The sequence below is a fragment of the Indicator indicator genome, chromosome 35, assembly GCF_027791375.1.
Source record: "Indicator indicator isolate 239-I01 chromosome 35, UM_Iind_1.1, whole genome shotgun sequence".
NCBI lineage: Eukaryota > Metazoa > Chordata > Aves > Piciformes > Indicatoridae > Indicator > Indicator indicator.
In genome coordinates, this window is record NC_072044.1 from 1,112,763 (window position 1) to 1,130,513 (window position 17,751).

A 17,751-nucleotide genomic window follows, 5' to 3' on the forward strand; every position below is an offset into this window, starting at 1 on the left:
TGGTGCGGAGTTCACACAGGCCAGAATTCACAGCCGGGCGCACACGGTCAGAGCCTCCATCTTAGCCGTCTCTGTTACACAAGCGCCTTTCTAAACCGTGCTCAAAGCCACGGTCAGATCCCCGTGGAGAATGAGAGCTCGGGACACAGTAAGGAGGTTCCCGCTTTGTGGAAACTGCAGTGCAACGTTTTTCTATGAGAAACTGCAACCGTGATTTGGGGCACTAAGCGTTGCGCTGGACAGGGAGGCAAGAAACTGCCAGCAGCGAAGCGGATAGGGCAGTACTGCTCCTTTGTGTAAGTCCTACAGCTGCTCTGTGTGTGCTTGAGACGCCAAAAATAACGTTTTCTTCGTCCTTCCTGCAGCGGCACCCCGCTGAGCAGCTCATCCTTCTCTACTGCATGGAGGACTTGGAGGTTGCATTACTTGTGACCTTATTTTCAGGCTTAGAGTGAGCACTCAGCTCAGAGGCCCCTAAAGCCTGTGCCCAGGGCTGACAAATACAGCATACTCATAGCCAGACAGCAGCTCATGAAGATGTCACCTGGCACGGTTATGAGGCTGACTCTACCTTTTCTCCACATTCTACTATATTTTCAGAGGGTGCCATAAAGGACCACAAAGTCAGAGAGCCCAAAGCTATGACACATACAGAAAATTATATAAATTCATGGAAGATTTTCCCGTTACATAATTATTTTTATCTAGAAAGTAACAACAGGAAGTACCTATGCTGCAGAAATGGACAATGGCCCTGCAACAGAGATGATGTCCGAGGTGCTTTAGTCTCAGAGCAGAGCACTCAGGGGTGTTCCCTGCAGGTGACATGATAGCCTTATCTGCCATGGAGCCAACAGGTGAGGCAAGTTTTATCTGTTTCTTGGCAGCAGCCTAAAGTACTTTTCTTCCCCTCCACAGTATGGGCAGATTATCCTATCGTTGTGTTCTGCACTGTTTTAGAGAAGCTAGAGCAGATTGAGCTGTTTTATGGTGACTGAATTTCCAGAGTCAGTTGTGGGGAAGGAGCTCAGCAGGCAGCCATCAGCCTGCCCTGCCCTCACGACACCAGTGTTTGATCAGAAGTTGTTAAAAAAGTGCTGAAAACTTGCCAAAAGGAGCTGGGCTTGTTCTGAGCTCCTCTGCAAGGCCTTGGGCAAGTTGTTTCACCCTAATGGAGCTTGGTTCCCAACTGTGGAACAGAGATAAGCAGCTCAAGCATGCTCTGTGTGCGTAGATTTGTGAGACTGGTCTGAGCACCACTTTTTTTCCCTGCCAGGGTAACTAAGTTTCCAAGCATGTGGCCTTTAAATACCCCAATCAAGCCATACTTGGCTGCAGCTTCTCACTGTGACTGTTGTGAGTAAAACACACCTGTGGCAGCAGTTTTGGCAGAGCCCTGTGCAGCTGAGCTGGAAACAGCAGGTCCAGACCCTGGAGTACATGACCTCAATGTCTTTTTGAAGTGCCAGGAATTAAGTTCTCAGCTCTAGTAATAGAAGTCAGCATTTCTTCTGCAGTTTTAACTAAGTGCAGATGGCCAGCTTCTGAAGTCTCTGCAATTCTCACTTTTGTGTTGTGACCTAAAGATCAGAGTTGCCTCTGTAAGGAATTACCATTTACAACTCCATTTTGCCTAAGGGTTCACCAGGAGGTTGTCTACTTCATTTATTTGAACAAATGATTAATAAGAAAAGTTGGTAACCACAGAAAGAGGAAATGCTGGATGCCACAAAACATCAGCAGTGAAATGCATTGAAATGCATCAGATCTTTGAAGTCATTTACTCCCCTAAATGGAGCAGTGACTCAGAAAACAAGCATTCCTCCTGAGCAATGGAGAGCAGGACCTGGAATCTGGGAGTTCAGGCTGTGCCTCACTCACCTGCTTTTCAAGTGAGTAACTTAACTTTAAACACTATTTAAATAACAGCCTGCATCTCCAAGGCAGCCAGCAGCAGACAAAACATTCCAAGCAGAGCACTATTATTTCCCTGGTGGCCTCAGATGTTAAAAGGCACAAATACAGGCTGGGTGCAGAGTGGGTTGGTTGAGAGTAGCTCTGAAGAAAGAGACTTGGGTGTATTGATTGATGAGCTCAACAGCTAGCAGCACACACATACAGCCCAGGAGGTAAATAGTGTGTTGGGCTGCATCAAGAGGAGTGTGGCCAGGAGGGCAAGAGAGGTGATTCAACCCCTTTACTCTGCTCTTGTGAGACCCCACCTCAAATATTGTATCCATTTCTGGTGTCCCCATTATAAGAAGGACACAGAGCTGTTGGAGTAAGTCCAGAGGATGGCCACAAAGATGATCCAAGGGCTGAAGCACCTGTGCTATGAGGACAGGCTGAGGCAGCTGGGGTTGTTCAGCCTAGAGATGACTCCAGGAGTACCTTAGAGCTGCCTTCCAGTACCTGAAGGGATCCTTCAGGAAAGCTGAAGAGGGGCTTGTTATGATGGTGTCTAGCAACAGGACAAGGGGAAATTTTTTGAAGCTGTGGGAGAGCAGGGTCAGACTGGATCTTAGGAAGAAGTTCTTCAGTACAAGGGTGGTGAGACTCTGAAATGGGTTGCCCAGGGAGGCTGTGGATGCCTCATCCCTGGGGATGTTCAAGGCCAGGTTGGATGAGGCCTTGAGCAGCTGAGTCTAGTTAAGAGGTGTCCCTGTCCATGGTGGGGAGGTTGGAGTAGATGATCTCTGAGATCCCTTCCAACCTAAGCCATTCTATGAAGAGGTGCCAGTGTCTCCACTACACTGATCTGATGCAATTGAGTTTTGGTTAGCAAATAATCCACACAGAAAACAAGAAACAGGACCATAGAGGCAGCAGGATCCACAAGCAGGGTCAATGAGAGGCACTGCTGGTGCTGTACTGATAAACCTTGCTAGGGAAGGCACAGGGCTGGGAGTGAAGACTCTGTTTGCCAAACAGCTTTCCAAACATACCCACAGCTGTCATCATTATTGCTGTGCAAGACAGCTTATTTTTAACAGGTGTGGCTGTTAGAATCATAGAATCATAGAATCAAGAAGGCTGGAAGAGACCTCAAAGATCATCGAGTCCAACCTGTCACCCTAAACCTCATGACTATCTAAACCATGGCACCAAGTGCCACGTCCAATCCCCTCTTGAACACCTCCAGGGATGGTGACTCCACCACCTCCCTGGGCAGCCCATTCCAATGGCCAACCACTCTCTCTGTGAAGAACTTTCTCCTCACCTCCAGCCTAAACCTCCCCTGGCACAGCTTGAGACTGTGTCCTCTTGTTCTGGTGCTGGTTGCCTGGGAGAAGAGACCAAACCCCTCCTGGCTACAACCTCCCTTCAGGTAGTTGTAGACAGCAATGAGGTCACCCCTGAGCCTCCTCTTCTCCAGGCTAAACAGTCCCAGCTCCCTCAGCCTCTCCTCATAGGGCTTGTGCTCAAGGCCTCTCCCCAGCCTCGTTGCCCTTCTCTGGACATGCTCCAGCAATTCAACATCTTTCCTAAACTGAGGGGCCCAGAACTGGACACAGTACTCAAGGTGTGGCCTAACCAGTGCTGTGTACAGGGCTACAATGACCTCCCTGCTCCTGCTGGCCACACTATGCCTGATGCAGGCCAGGATGCCATTGGCTCTCTTGGCCACCTGGGCACACTGCTGGCTCATGTTCAGCTGGCTGTCAACCAGCACCCCCAGGTCCCTTTCCACCTGGCTGCTCTCCAGCCACTCTGACCCCAGCCTGTAGCTCTGCATGGGGTTGTTGTGGCCAAAGTGGAGCACCCAGCACTTGGATTTGTTGAATGCCATCCTTTTGGACTCTGCCCATCTGTCTAGCCTGTCAAGGTCCCTCTGCAGAGCCCTTCTACCTTCTAACAGATCGACACCTGCTCCCAGCTTGGTGTCATCTGCAAATTTACTGATGATGGACTCAATCCCCTCATCCAGATCATCAATAAAGATATTGAACAGGATGGGGCCCAGCACTGATCCCTGGGGGACACCACTAGTGACAGGCTGCCAGCTGGATGTGGCACCATTCACCACCACTCTCTGGGCTCGGCCCTCCAGCCAGTTCCTAACCCAGCACAGTGCTGCTGTCCAAGCCACAGGCTGACAGCTTGGCCAGGAGTTTGCTGTGGGGGACAGTGTCAAAGGCCTTGCTGAAGTCCAGGTAGACTACATCCACAGCCTTTCCTACGTCCACCAGGCAGGTCACCTGATCATAGGAGATCAGGTTGGTTGCATCTACAGGTGTAGGCAGCGACCTACTAGAATGTTGGTGGTTACCAGCAGCACTTTGCAGTTGATCAGAATTCAGATCTGGAGACCTGAGTGCAGAAATTGCAGAGGATACAGCAACCCACTCTGGAAAGCTCAGAACTCAAGAACCCAGACGCTTCCTATTTTTTCCAGCCAGTGACAGAAAAGGGATTGGCACTGAACACCAAGGTGGTGCAATGCCACCAGCTGCAGGTTGTTGCATGCAAAAGCAGTACTGTCTGGATGCTTTAGCAAATTAATAGATAGAAATTGTATTAATACTTAGAAACATTTAATTTTCTAGGTTTCTTTAAATACCCTCTGTGAAAAATACAAGACACAGGTGCAGTGGCACCACACTGCCTGAGTGTAGAGACCCAACAAACGTCAATATAAATAGAAATATAAATAAAGTGTAAACAAACACACACAAACTAGCACCTACAAATTGGTTCTAGTCTCTTCCTTGGCCTCTAATAAGAGGCAAAGTAAAGTCCCATAGCTGAGCTCCACTCCCCAATGGGAGACTTAAGCACAGAGAACAGGATGCAGTAGTGAGACCTCTAGAATCACTGCTGCCAGCTGCACTGGCACTGCGAGGGTCGCACAGCTTCTTCAAGACATTTTTCCCTTCCTCAAGAAATCTTCTACGAGCTTGTCAAAATTCTGTGCTGAAAACTGCTTTAGGGCACTTACAGGAGCGAGTAAATATTCCTCTGCAAGTCCAGTTGGAAAGTGCTCCTGAGGAGAAGGTGCCTGGCTGGCAGCTGGTCCTGCTATTCCTGCGTGTTCTCCACTCATCTCTTCCTTCCCTTTCCCCTTGCCCATGTGACAAGTGCCATCTTTTTTCAAGCTGAACGCTGACTCACAGTACTTCTGCTGAGCAACCTGAACACCCAAGAGCTCTTCAGATTTTTCAGTGGATTTCTCTGGGGACTCAAAAACAACTCCTCGGGACACAGAACACTGGACAGCTCTTTTCAGGCAGGATTCCCGCCCCTTCCTCTTGCTTTGCTGCTGCACAGACTCTTGCACAAGCTTTGGGATTTTGGGCTCAGGCTTTGGAATTTTGTGCTCAGGGAGAGTCTGAGGGGCAGGACTTAAGTATTTCTGAAAGTAAGCCTGGCACAGATCACCCTTCACAATTGGAATGACCGAGCAAGGCTTCAGCCACTCCACAAACTCACACAGCTCTGAAAAGGATGAGTGATCTGAGTAGGGAATGAGGTGGATGTTGGGGTGGGTGACCTTCATAGGCCTGCTGGTGGGGAGGATGGCAATAGTAGGCTGCAGCATGTTCCATCTCACAAGCGCATCCCAGCAGATATCAGCGACATCCACAGCACGGATCCATCCAGTCCCCTCCTCGGTGGTGAACACATCAGGCAGCTCCAGCAGCCGCATCTGCTCCAGGCGCCAGGGGCTCACCACCACCCAGGTGCTGAACTCCTTGGCCAGGTCCACCAGCAGTGTCTCCTTCCCCAGACTGTACAAACCTGCAAGGGCAGCTGTGAGCAGTGTAGCAGGGACAGGGCAGGAGCCCCTGCCGAGGGTAGGGTGCTACCACCAAGGGGCCCCACCAAGGCAGGGGATGGTGAGAGCAGCATGAGGCAGCACTCACCGATGACAACCAGGTGCTGCGGGTGGTTGCGGATGAGGTGGATGGCCTGGCGTGTGGCATGCTGGCGTGACGGCAGTGCCCGCTGCGGGTGGCAGTTTGTGTTGTCCAGGTACAGGCGGTCTATGTGGCAGCCTCGCAGCACTGGCTCGTCCCGCATGGAGTGGCTGTAGCGGAAATCCCCTGCAAGGAGAGGGCCGTCAGGGCAGGCCGGGAGTTGCGGTGGTGGGACCTGCAGGGGCCAGCCTCGTACCTGTGTGGAGGATGGTGCCAAAGGTACCCTCGAAGAGGAACATGACGGAGCCGGGACAGTGGTTGGAGTCGAGCAGTGTCACCGTTACCTTCTCGTTTTCGCCCAGCACATGACTCTGACCCACCTCCAGCGGCCTGATCCAGCACGTCGGCACCTGCAGGGACCGAACAGGGTAGTGAGGGCCGGACCAGGTCGGAGGAAACCGGGCCGGGCCGGGCCAGGCCAGCCGCACGTACCTGGAGACGAAGATGCAGAAGGCGGGCAGTGAGAGGCGAGCAGTAGAGCGGGCGGCTCCAGGTGCTGGACAGCCCTACCGTGTGGTCCGAATGCAGGTGCGACAGGAAGAAGAGCCGGGCGCCACCTGCCCGCCGCAGGCTCCAGAAGTCCACAGCAATGGGCGTACCGGGGATCACCATTCCGTTCATGGCGCCCGGCCATGAACGGTCCCGCCGCTTCCCGCCTGATTTCACGGGCGGTGCCGCGCCGGCGCAGGAAGGGGCGGGACGGAGTGACGTCGACGGGGGGCGCGGCGCGGAGCCAGGCCGGTGCCGGGCAATGCCGTACTTGGGCGGAGAGGATGCGGTGCGGGAGCTTCGCCGGGCCCTGTCCAACCCGCACGTACAGGCGGATCGGCTGCGGTACCGCGCCGCTGTCCTGCGCGTCATCCGGTACGGCTGGCGGGCGGGCAAGGGAACGGCGTCGGCGTCCCGTCGGGCCCGGTCCGCGCTGAGCCCTGTCTCCGCTGCAGGTACATGGCGCAGGGCGCGGACGTGTCGGGGCTGTTCCCGGAGATGGTGAAGGCGAGTGCGGCGGCGGACGTGGTGCAGAAGAAGCTGGTGTCGTGGTACCTGCGGGCGCAGGCGCCGCGGCAGCCCCAGCTGGCGCTGCTGGCTGTCAACACACTGCGCAAGGACTGCGCGCACCCCAGCCCTGCCGTGCGCGGCCTCGCCCTCCGCAGCATGTGCGGCCTGAGGTGCGGCGGGACGGGGAGGGAGCGGGGCGTCCGGGATGGCGGGAGCGCGCGTGGCCAGGGCTGGCGTCCCGCTGACCCTCGTTCGCCCGCAGAATGCCCGGCATCCAGGAGTACCTGCAGCAGCCCCTGCTCAGCGGCCTGCGGGACAAGGCCTCCTACGTGCGGAGGGCGGCCGTGCTAGGCTGCGCCAAGATGGTGAAGCTGCAGGGGGACTGCGAAGTGGGTAAGGGCCAGGGTTGCCTTCGGCAGTGCAGGGCCCGCTGGGGAAGAGAGGTTGTTGTCGACAGCGGGGGCTCACGGCTGCTGGATGCGCCAGCCCGGTGGCCTGTCCTGGGCTCGCTGCCTGCGGGCAGTGTGGCTGTGAGGTGCAGGGAGGGAGAGCAGTAGTGCGTTATGGCTGAGCATCGAACTGCTAAGGAGATGCCAGCGCTGTGGGCTCAGAGCATGCCTCTCATACCAGCCTGTGCAGGGCCTCCCGCAATGCCTGGACATTTCTGTGGGCCCTGCTCAGCCAGGTGCCACCTCACATCCACAGACCTTCAAGGAAAGGTTGTGCAAGGGCAGCTGTTGCTGTAGAGCTGGCAGTTTGGTTGGCTGCTTCGCTCAGTTCAAGCAGTATCTTTTGTGCATGATGAAATTGCAGTGTGTCAGCAAACCTGACAGAAGGACCTCTGCTGCTTTGCAGATGGTGCCTTGGTGAACGAGCTGTACAGTTTGCTTCGTGACCAGGATCCTATTGTAGTCGTGAACTGTCTGAGGGCCCTAGAAGAGATCTTGAAGAAGGAGGGAGGAGTTGTCATCAACAAACCTATTGCCCATCATCTCCTCAACAGGTTTGTTTCCTTTGGTATTAATATGATGCTGGAAGCCTCATTCTCGACATTGTGTTCTAGTAGAGCGTCTGTCAGGACTTAAAGAGGAGAGTTGGGCACCCAAAGATGGAGGTGTCCATCCTAAGAAAAACCAAATTATTTTTATGCTGAGATCTTAAGAGAACTCTGAGATGCTTCTCCAGGGAGTCTGTGCTTCAAATAGTGGTTGATTTTGGAATTGTAGATTAATGTGATTAGATTAGGGGGGATTTTTTTTGTGACAATACACCTGATGCATTTGTGGGACAGGTGTGTTCTAGTCTGGCTCTAACTTTTCTGCAGGTAATTCTACGTGATCTGGCAAAAGGGGGATACTGCTCTATGCAGGGCTCTTGTCAGTGTTGCTTGTCTGGCTTAGGGCACCAGTGAAGTGCACATTGCTGCTGCTGAGTTAAGCGTGTGTGCACAAGCTGGGCAATTCTCTTGAGATAAAATCAGGGTATTCACTTCTGAAGAACAGCGTTTGGTTTGGAACAAAAACCTGGAGGCTAAGGCTTCTACTTTGCATAGCACAGATCTTTGTGCTCTTCCTGACTCCCTCAAACTGGTTTTATTCTCTTGGCAGGATGCCTGATCTGGACCAGTGGGGGCAAAGTGAGGTGCTCACCTTCCTCCTGCGCTACAGACCCCGCAGTGAGGAGGAGCTCTTTGACATACTCAATCTGCTGGATGGTTTTCTCAAAAGCAGCAGCCCTAGCGTTGTAATGGCAGCCACCAAGCTGTTCCTAGTGCTGGCCAGGGAGTACCCACATGTGCAGGCAGATGTTCTAGTGAGAGTGAAGGGACCACTGCTGTCTGCCTGCACCTCTGAGAGCAGAGAGCTCTGCTTCACTGCGCTCTGCCACGTCCGCCAGATCTTAGGTAGCCTTCCTGGTCATTTCAGCAGCCACTACAAAAAGTTCTTCTGCTCCTATTCAGAGCCTCACTACATCAAATGCCAGAAGATGGAGGTGTTGTGTGAGCTGGTGAATGATGAAAATGTGCAGCAGGTGCTGGAGGAACTGAGAGGCTATTGCACTGATGTGTCGGTAGAGCTTGCCCAAGGAGCCATCTTTGCCATAGGTAAGAGCTGGGTGCTGCCCTCTGAGCAGCTGCAGCCCTAGACCTCTGAGTGGGCCCTTCTCTGCTGAAATGTGTTTGGGCAAATGCCAGGCTGCAGGAGTTCAGCCCTCTGTAGGGCAGGCTACCCAGGAGGGGTTTGTCTGAGTGTGTTTCTAACCCAAGACTTGTGCCCATTCTTTCAGAAGTCCTGACATTGAATTGCTCAGGTTGCACACAGCGTCGTTGAGTCTTGTTCAAATGTCTGCTCTGATGAGATACTCTAAAGAAGTTCTGTCATTTTATGTTATTAAAGACCCTTATGCTTGCTCTTTGAGTTGTGATGGGGGGCAGGGTTAAAGTGATGTGGGGTGCTATAGTTTGGGTTTTGTAAGAGGTGAGTTTCATAGTGCTCATAAGTAGAAATCCAGAGGTGCTAAAATACTTTCTTATATGTTATGTTTAAGAAAAGTTCAGGCTTCTGAGGTATGGCTTCAGAAAAAGGAGTATAGCCCTTACATGAGAAAGAACTCATCTGGTTACACGTTGAAAAGAAAAAGAGACTCTTTCTTTTAAGAGGGTTTGTGATAAATAGTTTGGCTCATGTTTGCTCTCTCTTTCTGATAAAAGTTTGGGTTTTGTGTCCTTTGGTGTCTCTGCAGGCAATATTGCCAGGACGTACACAGAGCAGTGTGTGGGGATCCTGAGCGAGCTCCTGGGGCTTCAGCAGGAGCACATCACATCAGGTACCTCTGTGAGGTGTTTGCCTGGCTTGTGCTCTCAAGAAGTGCCTTGCTGGGGCTTGTGATCCTGAAGGCAAGGCCCTCAGAGGCACTTGGCTTTTACTTCAATTAGCATCTTTAGGTAGAAGTCTTCCTGGTGGAGCTGGAGGTTTGTAGTGTGACTGGACACTGTAGTTTTCCCCTTCCTTAGGAACTACTTTGTGGTGAAAGGGGAGATGGTCATGGCTGTGTTCATGTCCAGATATGGAGGCTCCTTTCTGACTGCCACTGACTGATGGGGAGTGAGTGACTCAGCAGAGACATTTCAGTGTCTGAGGGCCCAAGTGATTAATAGACCTTTTAAACCTTTGTGATTTCTATTCCTCATAAAATTGTCAGCTGTGCCCAGGCTTCTCTTCTGCTGCCCTCAGATCTGACTTCATATTATTGCTGCTTCTGCCCTCTGCTTTAGCTGGTCTTGCTTTGAGATTTGAAAACCACATGCTTGCACTCAGCTGTTGAATTAGGCTTCAGAAGCTGCTGGTGTTTCTGTAAGTGGGCAGCAGAGCCTTGGAAGTTTTGACCTAAAGTTCATGAGACTCATATTGAGTTGGTGTTAGTTTTAGTTTGTCATTCTAACCTTGTGTGTCTGAAGCATGGTGAGTCAGTGTCTTTGTAAAGGCTGGGGAATGTCCAAAGGAGGGGTAGCTTTCCAGCAGCCAGAGGAACAATCTGAACTTCAATGCTTTGTTGTAGATTCGGTGCAGTGTTGCTGTGACCAGTGCAGTGTCATGGAACTTTGAAGGAGACTGTCTCAAATCATAGTCACAAAGCAAGGCACTGACCTCCCTTGCTGAGATGTGCAGTTTCTGGAGTGTTTTGGGGTTTTTTTGCTATTAAATTTTTTTTTTTCCCTCTGGTGGTTTGATAGCTCCTGGGGAGTGCTGAACATTTTGTTCCCTTGCAGCTGTGGTGCAGGTGTTCCGGGACCTGGCGTGGCTGTGCCCTCAGTGCACAGATGCTGTCTGTCGGGCACTGCCTGGCTGTGAGGACATCATCCAGGACAGTGAGGTAAGGTAGCTTTGTGCAGGGGGCTGGCACTATTGGGGGTGGGTGGACAATGACCCTTTGGCTTTCCTCTGGCTTGTGATTGTCAGGCAGAAATCAGAAATCTTCAGAAGTGCTCTCTTGCCCCTCTTTATTTCATGACAGCACTGTCTTTCTGGTTCCTTCAGGGCAAGCAAGCACTGATCTGGCTCCTGGGCACACATGGTGATAAAGTTCCCAATGCCCCCTATGTTTTAGAGGACTTTGTGGAGAACCTGAAATCAGAGATGTTCCCAGCAGTGAAGATGGAGCTTCTGACAGCACTGGTGCGACTTTTCCTGTCTCGTCCTGCTGAGTGTCAGGACATGCTGGGGAGGCTCCTCTATTACTGCATAGGTGGGTTCTCTTCATTCTCTGCCACTGACACTGTGGCACAGGCTTTTTGGGACCTAGTGACTGTGTCCTCAGTGTGTGGGTGCCACGTGTCAGCATTGTAGCTGTGAGTTACTTATGTCTTAGGCTGCTAGGTGGCCTCTGAGCTGCCTGGTTGGTGTGACTGGCTTCCACTGTATCCCTAGGAATCTGTTTTTCCTGATTAAGGGTTAGCACTTCAGGGAAGTCTGGATGATAGAATTCTCCGTAAATTATGTCTCTGATTCCCAGAGGAGGAGATGGATATGGCAGTACGAGACCGTGGCTTGTTCTACTATCGCCTTTTGCAGTCCGGTGTGGAAGAAGTGAAACGAGTCCTGTGTAGCCCCAAGTCCGACCCCTCTCTGGGGCTCCTGGAAGACCAAAGCAAGCAGCCTGTGAATACATGGGCTTCAGAGTTTAATACTCTTGCCCCAGTTTATGGCAGAGAACACTGGGCAGTCATCACTGCTCACCAGCCAGCAGAACCCTCTTCCACTTGTTCTCCTTCTACTGACTGCAGGAGCAGAGACACAGGTAACCTGCCTCACCTTCATCTGGGATCTGTTTTCCCCTTGTCAGTAGATGTTCTCATGTGGCTCTTTGGAAGAAGATGTCAGTGCTATGAGAATGCCCATTTGGTGTTCTGTCTTGTGCAGCGCATGGCTGATCACCACCTCACTAGCCCAAGGAATGCTGCTGAACATGCTCTTGTTCCAGCCTTATTCACCTGATGGTTCCAGAAGATCTTTGTGAAGTTAGGAGCTGCACCTTGTATGCTATGTCTCATGTCTGTGATTTCATTTCAGAGTCCCTGGTTTCTGAAGGGAATAAAGAAGTCCTCAAGGTTCATCCTGATACAGGCAGCCTGACCTTATCTCCTGATGTTTACCTGACTGCAGAACAGTTTGAGAAGACCTGGCTGAGCTTGGATGTGAGCTGCCACCTGTCTCTGCCCTGGAGTGGGAGTGTGTATCCAGACACCATACAGACAGCTCTGCATGTTGTCCACATCCAGACCATTGCTATGAGCAGAGCTGGAGTCCAGCCATGGAAGGCTTATCTCAGTGCTCAGGACGAGGCAGGCTGCCTCTTCCTCACAGAGCTGCTGCTGGAGGCAGCGGGCTCGGAGATGCAGGTGGTGGTGAAGCAGAGTGAGGTGAGGCCAGAGGCACTGCAGGCCTTTGTGGCAGCCTTGAGGACAGTCATGGGGGCAGTCACTGGGCTGGGGCCCTGACTGGTCCCTGCTGCTAGCAGCATGCTTGCTCAGGGCACATGAAGAGTTCATTTCCCTGGCTTCATTTGCCAAGCCTGATGCTGGCTTTGCACTTCTGAGCTGTGAGTGTGGGCAACCTGTTCCTGGCTGGGCAAGCACCAGCTGAGTGGGGGCAGCTGTGGCTGGGTAGTGGGACAGGGTGAGGGGTCTGCCCTTTCTCTGCACTGGGGGAAGGACAAGGTAATGCACTGGTGAGCTTACTGTTTCTGCCTGAGTCACACCCATGGTGGCATTTCTGATGATTGTCACAAGACACTGATGTGACAGAACCAGATATGAGCAAAGTTCAGGGATGTGTTTTGGAGAGGGTTTTTTCCACAAAAGTTGTAAATAATCCAAAAGCAGTTCAGGGTCTGCTGGATTCTGCTGCTTACCTCATGTTAAGAGGAACTGTGCAGTGAAGAGAGAAGTACTTAGTTCTTGGCTGCCTTTACAAGCCATTTAGTTCACATGTGACAGATTTTGATGATAGCTTCAGTTTGGGTGAAGGGAGCTGTGCTATGTCTGAGATGGGAGGGCAGGGTGCCCTGTGCTCACTGGAACAGGCATGTTTCAAGAGAAAGAAGGCTATTCTCTAGTTGAAATGTGTTACTGTAGGGATGAATCTCTCTCTCTGAAGTTCCTTCCTCAGCTCCCTGTGGCCAGGGCAGGTTGTGTGATGTATTTGCTGCTTGTGTGGCGTGGGGTTTCTAGTCTGCACCTGGCAGAGAGCTGCCTGTGCTTGGTAGAGGAAGAATTGCTGTTCAGATAATTAACCTGGATACAGTACTACATTTTTTGCTGACACTAATTTTCACCATGACTGGGTATTTCAAGGTTTGTTTTCTGTGCAGTGCTCATATCTGTCAGTGCTGTCACCCTGTCCCTGCAGTGCCCTGCACAATACAGGGCAGTACTGTAGGACTGAGTTGTTTCAGCTTCTGAAGCTGTGTTCTGGCCAGCTCAGGGCTTGTGTTTCAAAGGGCACATCAACAGCACTCTGTCTGCTCTCTACTGAAAATTAGGAGGAGCTGGACTTTGGGTGGTGTCATGAAGGGTTTCTGTGTCACAACCATGTTTTACACAGTGGCAAAGCCCAGAAGAAAGCTCCATGGCTGAAGGCTGAGGTAGAGAGTTTACTGTGACCAGGCTTTATGGTCCTCAGTAAGGAGTGGCCTTGTTAACCCTCTTCTGGAACATATCTCGTTATTTTTTCTTTCAGTGACTGTATTGAATCTTCCATGTCCTTCACGGAACTCTGCTGTCACTGTTAGACAGCAGCTTTTAAGTTTTATTTTTGGTTTTCCTAATAAAAATGTGACTCACTCCTGGCTGTTTTCTGAAGTGCTACTTTGTTCACCTCTGAAGGCTGTGGGACAGAGTCGTCCAATCACTGCCGTGGCTCCGGACCACGGCCCTGTTCCTGGCTGTGCCAGAGAGGGCTTTGCCCTCTCAACTCCCTGGAAGCAATGCTTTAAGGAACAATTGTGCCACAGTCAGCATCAGTCTGTATGCCAAGTTACTGTAACAGGTGAGCTGCCTGCAGCTGAATCACAGCCAGATAAGAACTCAGCAGATAAGAACTCCTACTGACAGTCCAATGACAGGGTCATTGTGCTGTGTTCTGTGCCCATCCCTGCCCCACTAGGGCACTGGCCCCGTCAGAGAAACTGCATGGCTTAGCAAGCTTGGTCTGCTGTGGCCAGACCTCCATCTAGTCTTTGGTTGGGGTGGGACTTGGAGATTCCAACCTTTGATCCAGACCCCTTTCTTGATGAATGAGGAAGTCAGCAGTCTTTGATAACCTGTAAACGTTTATTTCAGTTGATCTGAACAGAAATTACTTATTTTGAAACTAAACCACACCCATAGCTTGAATTACAAAAGCCAGGGGAGCAAGTGCTGGCACGTTGTGCCCTTCCGGGGAGGAGTCTGGGCTCACAGGCTTCCCAGAAGCAAGAACCTGTGGAACACTGGGAAAAGGGAGACAAATCTGAAGGCCAAGCTCACCTGCAGACAAGCAGCATTGTCCTGGCCCTCAGTGAGGAGACTGATGGCAACCTTCGAGGAGCAGACGGCGTGCGTGGTGCAGGCCTTGTTCTCTGATCTCTTCGACGAGGAGGAGATTGACTGCCGGAACCTGGAGATAGACTCTGGTGGTGAGCGCTGCTGTGGGAGGAAAACATGGTGCCCTTGCTGCAAATGGCAGAGCAGCCTTCAGGCTGAGCACTTAAAGGAAGGAGGCTGTGCCTTGGGGTTGCCAGGTTCCCTAAAATGGAGGCTCAAGATGGCGTCTGAGCTGTTCGGTCCTTCAGGGAAAAAGTTTCAGTTTTGAGTGCCAGGCTGCCCCTGGCCACCGCCTGCCTTGGCAGGGCTGGGCACTGGGGCTGAGGGACAGCCACCAGCTCTCCTCTCCCAGGGGCAGTGCTGGCAGGGAAGGTGCTGCTGGCTGCTGTGCTCTGCAGAAGTCCACAGGTTCCAGCTTGCTCCAGATCAATGCGATGGGGCAGGCTCCAGCTGGCATTATCAAAAAGAAAGACCACTTTGCTTATCAGATAAAAAGTTGTTTTACCATGTAGGATACAATGTGTTCATTTGGGCTACTCTGAATGCTGAAGAAACTCAAAATACCTTGATATTCAGCTTGCTTTTCCCGTTGTTTTCTTGGCAACAAACTAGCAGGAATGTCCCAAGAGACCTTGCTGACACTAGGTAGCAAGATTTCTCAAAAGCTTCATAGAATTTCTTACTTAATCTGAAGAAAAAGTCTCCAGGCTCATTTTTCTTCCCTGGATCAGATGCTGTTGCCTCTGCCTTTGCTGTCCTGGGCACTGAGAAGCTCGGGAGGAGACACAGGCACCTGAGTGAAAGGAGCTGAGCTGGGATCAGCGGCTGGATGAGGGAAGGGTTTGGATCAGGAAGCAATGCCTCCAGATAAAGCTGTCCTCAGTTTTAGGTTTAAAGATCCTTCTTTCAGTTCCTTCTGGCTTTGTCAAACGTGGAAATGGTTTTGCTGGAACTTTCAGTGCTGGGTAGCTCCTTCTGCCTGAACCTCGTTTTGGTAATGTTCAGCAAAAATAAACAGTACTTTGTGGTTGGGATTTTCTGGATGCTTTAAAGGAAAAACTCTTCAGCTGAGGCTCTCCTCCCTCTTGAAGTTCAGCTGAGAACTCCTAGTGGTTTCATGCACTTGAACTTTGTCAGTTCTGCCTTTGCCTTTTCACCTTGTAAGATGAAAACCTCCCCAGATTTGGGTCACTGTGAGACTTTGAAACTCTCTCTGCTCCAGAGCAGGCAGAGTGCACAGGAGGACCACCCCTCCCATTTGACACAAGGGTGGTGGCCAGCCGCCTGCGGCAGATGGGGGACCAATGCAACCTGGATTTTGAAAGAGTCTCCTCAGAGCCTCTGGCTGAAGTGCTCCGGGGGAAGGTAAAGCACTCCTTGACCTGCCCAGCTCTGTATCTGCAGAGAGCCTTGTGCTGGGGAATGGGAGAAGCCTGGGGATCAGCACAGCTTATGTTGTGGGGGCCAGGGTGGGGCTGAGGGGAAGGGACACCTCCCCCCACAGCTTCTCTTCATTCCTGTGTTATGGGCTCAGGACAGCAGCTGAACAAGGCACTGTGGCAGCTGCCTTTTCTCCTTCTCTCTTCCAAAGAAGAGAGTCATGGGGAGAAGAAGCAAAAGCATGACTTTAACTGACTTGCACACCAAGACTTATCACACTGTCATTTAAACAGAAGCTCAAACTGCCCTCTCAATGCTTGCAGGTGGAGAAGTTTGGGGCTGCTGTGGAATCTCTCATCAGGAGGTGGAATGACCAGAACCCAGAGCTGGTCTACGAGAGAGCTTTTCTCTGTGTCTGTGTGAAATTAGTAAAGCTTGTTGGTGAGAAAGTCCCAGGCATGCTGGATCCCAGCCTACTTATAAGAGAGATCAATGGAAATTCTCAAGTGAGAAACTACATTGAGGCCCAAGGTGGATGGGTAAGGATGGTGGTGATGTTTGCCTGGGATTTATGGCTCTTCCTTTGTGTCACTCACCTGTCCCACCTGCCCTGCTCAGCTCATCACTGGTACCTAGCCTGACCCCCAGACAGCTCTGGTACAGCCACAGGAGCATGGCTTTACCAAACACCTCAGTGAAGCTCTACTGGAGTCAGCATCAAAATTCCCATCCACTTCATTGTCTCAGGGTTTAATTCCTTGTATCAGAGCTGTGGGAGCTCAACTTGTTCCCTTAGCTGAGGATTGAAATAATGAGAGGTGGGCTGTGCAAAAAGCAGCACCCTGCTCCTGCAGCTTTACAGACCTCTCTTGGGTGTTTTATGAGAGGAAAGGAGGGAATCAGTCCAGGTCTGGGTCCTGGTGAATGGTGTGCTGCTTGTCACTCCATCCTGCTTCCTTCTCCTCCTGCTGGTTCCTTTAAACCTGCCTTGAATTCTTTCTCTAAAACACATGTGGGGGTTTGTTTGTTTGTTTTCAGGAGAACTTGGGCATTTGAAAGAACAGACTACACTTCCCAGAAGGTGAGGCTGGGCTTTTGCTGCTCTCACTGAAAGAAATGCTGCTATATTTCTTCCAAAGACTGCAAGCAGGACTGTGCAGATCTGCAACACACAGAAGAGATTTTATAGCACTACAAGTGAAAATTAGTAAATGTTGGGGTTTTTAAATTAATTTGGTTTTCTTCTTGTGTTTCTCTTGAATTTAGCCATAAAAGCTGCCTTCACTCTTTACTCATTGTCCACCAGCACTCCCAGGTCCCTCGCTGCAGAGCTGTTTTTCACCAGTACTGGTGCAGGAGGTCATTCCTCCCCAGGTGCAGGACCCTACACTTGCCTGGGTTGAACCTTAAGAGGTTCCTCTTCTCCAACTCTCCAGCCTGTCCTGGTCTCACTAGAAGCCAGCACAGCCTGAGGGGGTGTCAGCCACTCCTTCCATTTTGGAACCATCAGCAAACTGGACTGGCTGAGGGTCCACCCTGTCCCTTCCTCCACATCATTGATTAATATGTTGACCAAGACTGGACCCAGTCTGGACCCCTTGGGACCACCGTGCTCAAGCTCTAGACCTCCAACTGTGCTAAGAGCCAAGGCAGGGCATGCCAGGGGCGTGCAGTGCATGAGGGGCTGGGGCAGCTCTGCCCCTCTCAATGCTGCCTGCCCTCACTCTGTGTGGGTTTCAAAGGAGGCGCCAGGGCCCCAGGCTGTGAGGTTTGCTTTGCTCTTTGGCCACGATCTTTGTTACGCACCAAGTTCCTTCAGGACTGGTGATGAAGTCAGAAAACCACAGCCCGCAGCAGTGCTCTCCGGGCTGG

General features: G+C 51.6%; 3 protein-coding genes across 4 annotated transcripts; 2 read left to right on the forward strand and 1 right to left on the reverse strand.

Annotated features, from left to right (window-relative positions):
* Positions 1-4,858: 4,858 nt before the first annotated feature.
* Positions 4,859-6,554, reverse strand: DCLRE1B (DNA cross-link repair 1B). The gene is made up of 4 exons (XM_054396013.1): positions 6,351-6,554; positions 6,115-6,268; positions 5,865-6,044; positions 4,859-5,739 (listed from the first exon to the last, which is right to left on the reverse strand). Exons 1-4 carry the CDS (start codon positions 6,537-6,539, stop codon positions 4,859-4,861), a joined length of 1,404 nt encoding a protein of 467 aa, XP_054251988.1. The 5' UTR covers positions 6,540-6,554.
* Positions 6,555-6,669: 115 nt separating this feature from the next.
* AP4B1 (adaptor related protein complex 4 subunit beta 1) lies at positions 6,670-12,757 on the forward strand. 2 transcript variants are annotated; one of them, XM_054396011.1, is made up of 10 exons: positions 6,670-6,782; positions 6,863-7,087; positions 7,180-7,310; positions 7,773-7,920; positions 8,525-9,021; positions 9,660-9,743; positions 10,687-10,790; positions 10,955-11,162; positions 11,430-11,714; positions 11,987-12,757. In XM_054396011.1, exons 1-10 carry the CDS (start codon positions 6,670-6,672, stop codon positions 12,412-12,414), a joined length of 2,223 nt encoding a protein of 740 aa, XP_054251986.1. In that variant the 3' UTR covers positions 12,415-12,757. The 2 variants fall into 2 exon arrangements, with proteins under 2 accessions (XP_054251986.1, XP_054251987.1); XM_054396012.1 differs by lacking the exons at positions 6,863-7,087; positions 7,180-7,310; positions 7,773-7,920.
* A 1,728-nt stretch (positions 12,758-14,485) lies between these two features.
* BCL2L15 (BCL2 like 15) lies at positions 14,486-16,520 on the forward strand. Its single transcript, XM_054395772.1, has 3 exons — positions 14,486-14,591; positions 15,722-15,864; positions 16,203-16,520. The coding sequence occupies exons 1-3, from the start codon at positions 14,486-14,488 to the stop codon at positions 16,518-16,520; spliced, it is 567 nt and encodes a 188-aa protein (XP_054251747.1).
* The last annotated feature ends 1,231 nt before the right edge of the window (positions 16,521-17,751 follow it).

Bases quoted from the DNA above. Each gene is read 5' to 3' on its own strand.
- DCLRE1B (XM_054396013.1), bottom strand. From the start codon at position 6,539: ATGAACGGAATGGTGATCCCCGGTACGCCCATTGCTGTGGACTTCTGG. The intron at 6,269-6,350 runs GTACGTGCGGCT...CGGTCCCTGCAG, and splicing joins TTCTGCATCTTCGTCTCCAG to GTGCCGACGTGCTGGATCAG. The intron at 5,740-5,864 runs GTGAGTGCTGCC...CTGCCCTTGCAG, and splicing joins GCAGCACCTGGTTGTCATCG to GTTTGTACAGTCTGGGGAAG.
- AP4B1 (XM_054396011.1), top strand. From the start codon at position 6,670: ATGCCGTACTTGGGCGGAGAGGATGCGGTGCGGGAGCTTCGCCGGGCC. The intron at 7,088-7,179 runs GTGCGGCGGGAC...GTTCGCCCGCAG, and splicing joins CGCAGCATGTGCGGCCTGAG to AATGCCCGGCATCCAGGAGT. The intron at 9,022-9,659 runs GTAAGAGCTGGG...GTGTCTCTGCAG, and splicing joins AGGAGCCATCTTTGCCATAG to GCAATATTGCCAGGACGTAC.
- BCL2L15 (XM_054395772.1), top strand. From the start codon at position 14,486: ATGGCAACCTTCGAGGAGCAGACGGCGTGCGTGGTGCAGGCCTTGTTC. The intron at 14,592-15,721 runs GTGAGCGCTGCT...TCTCTGCTCCAG, and splicing joins CCTGGAGATAGACTCTGGTG to AGCAGGCAGAGTGCACAGGA. The intron at 15,865-16,202 runs GTAAAGCACTCC...CAATGCTTGCAG, and splicing joins CTGAAGTGCTCCGGGGGAAG to GTGGAGAAGTTTGGGGCTGC.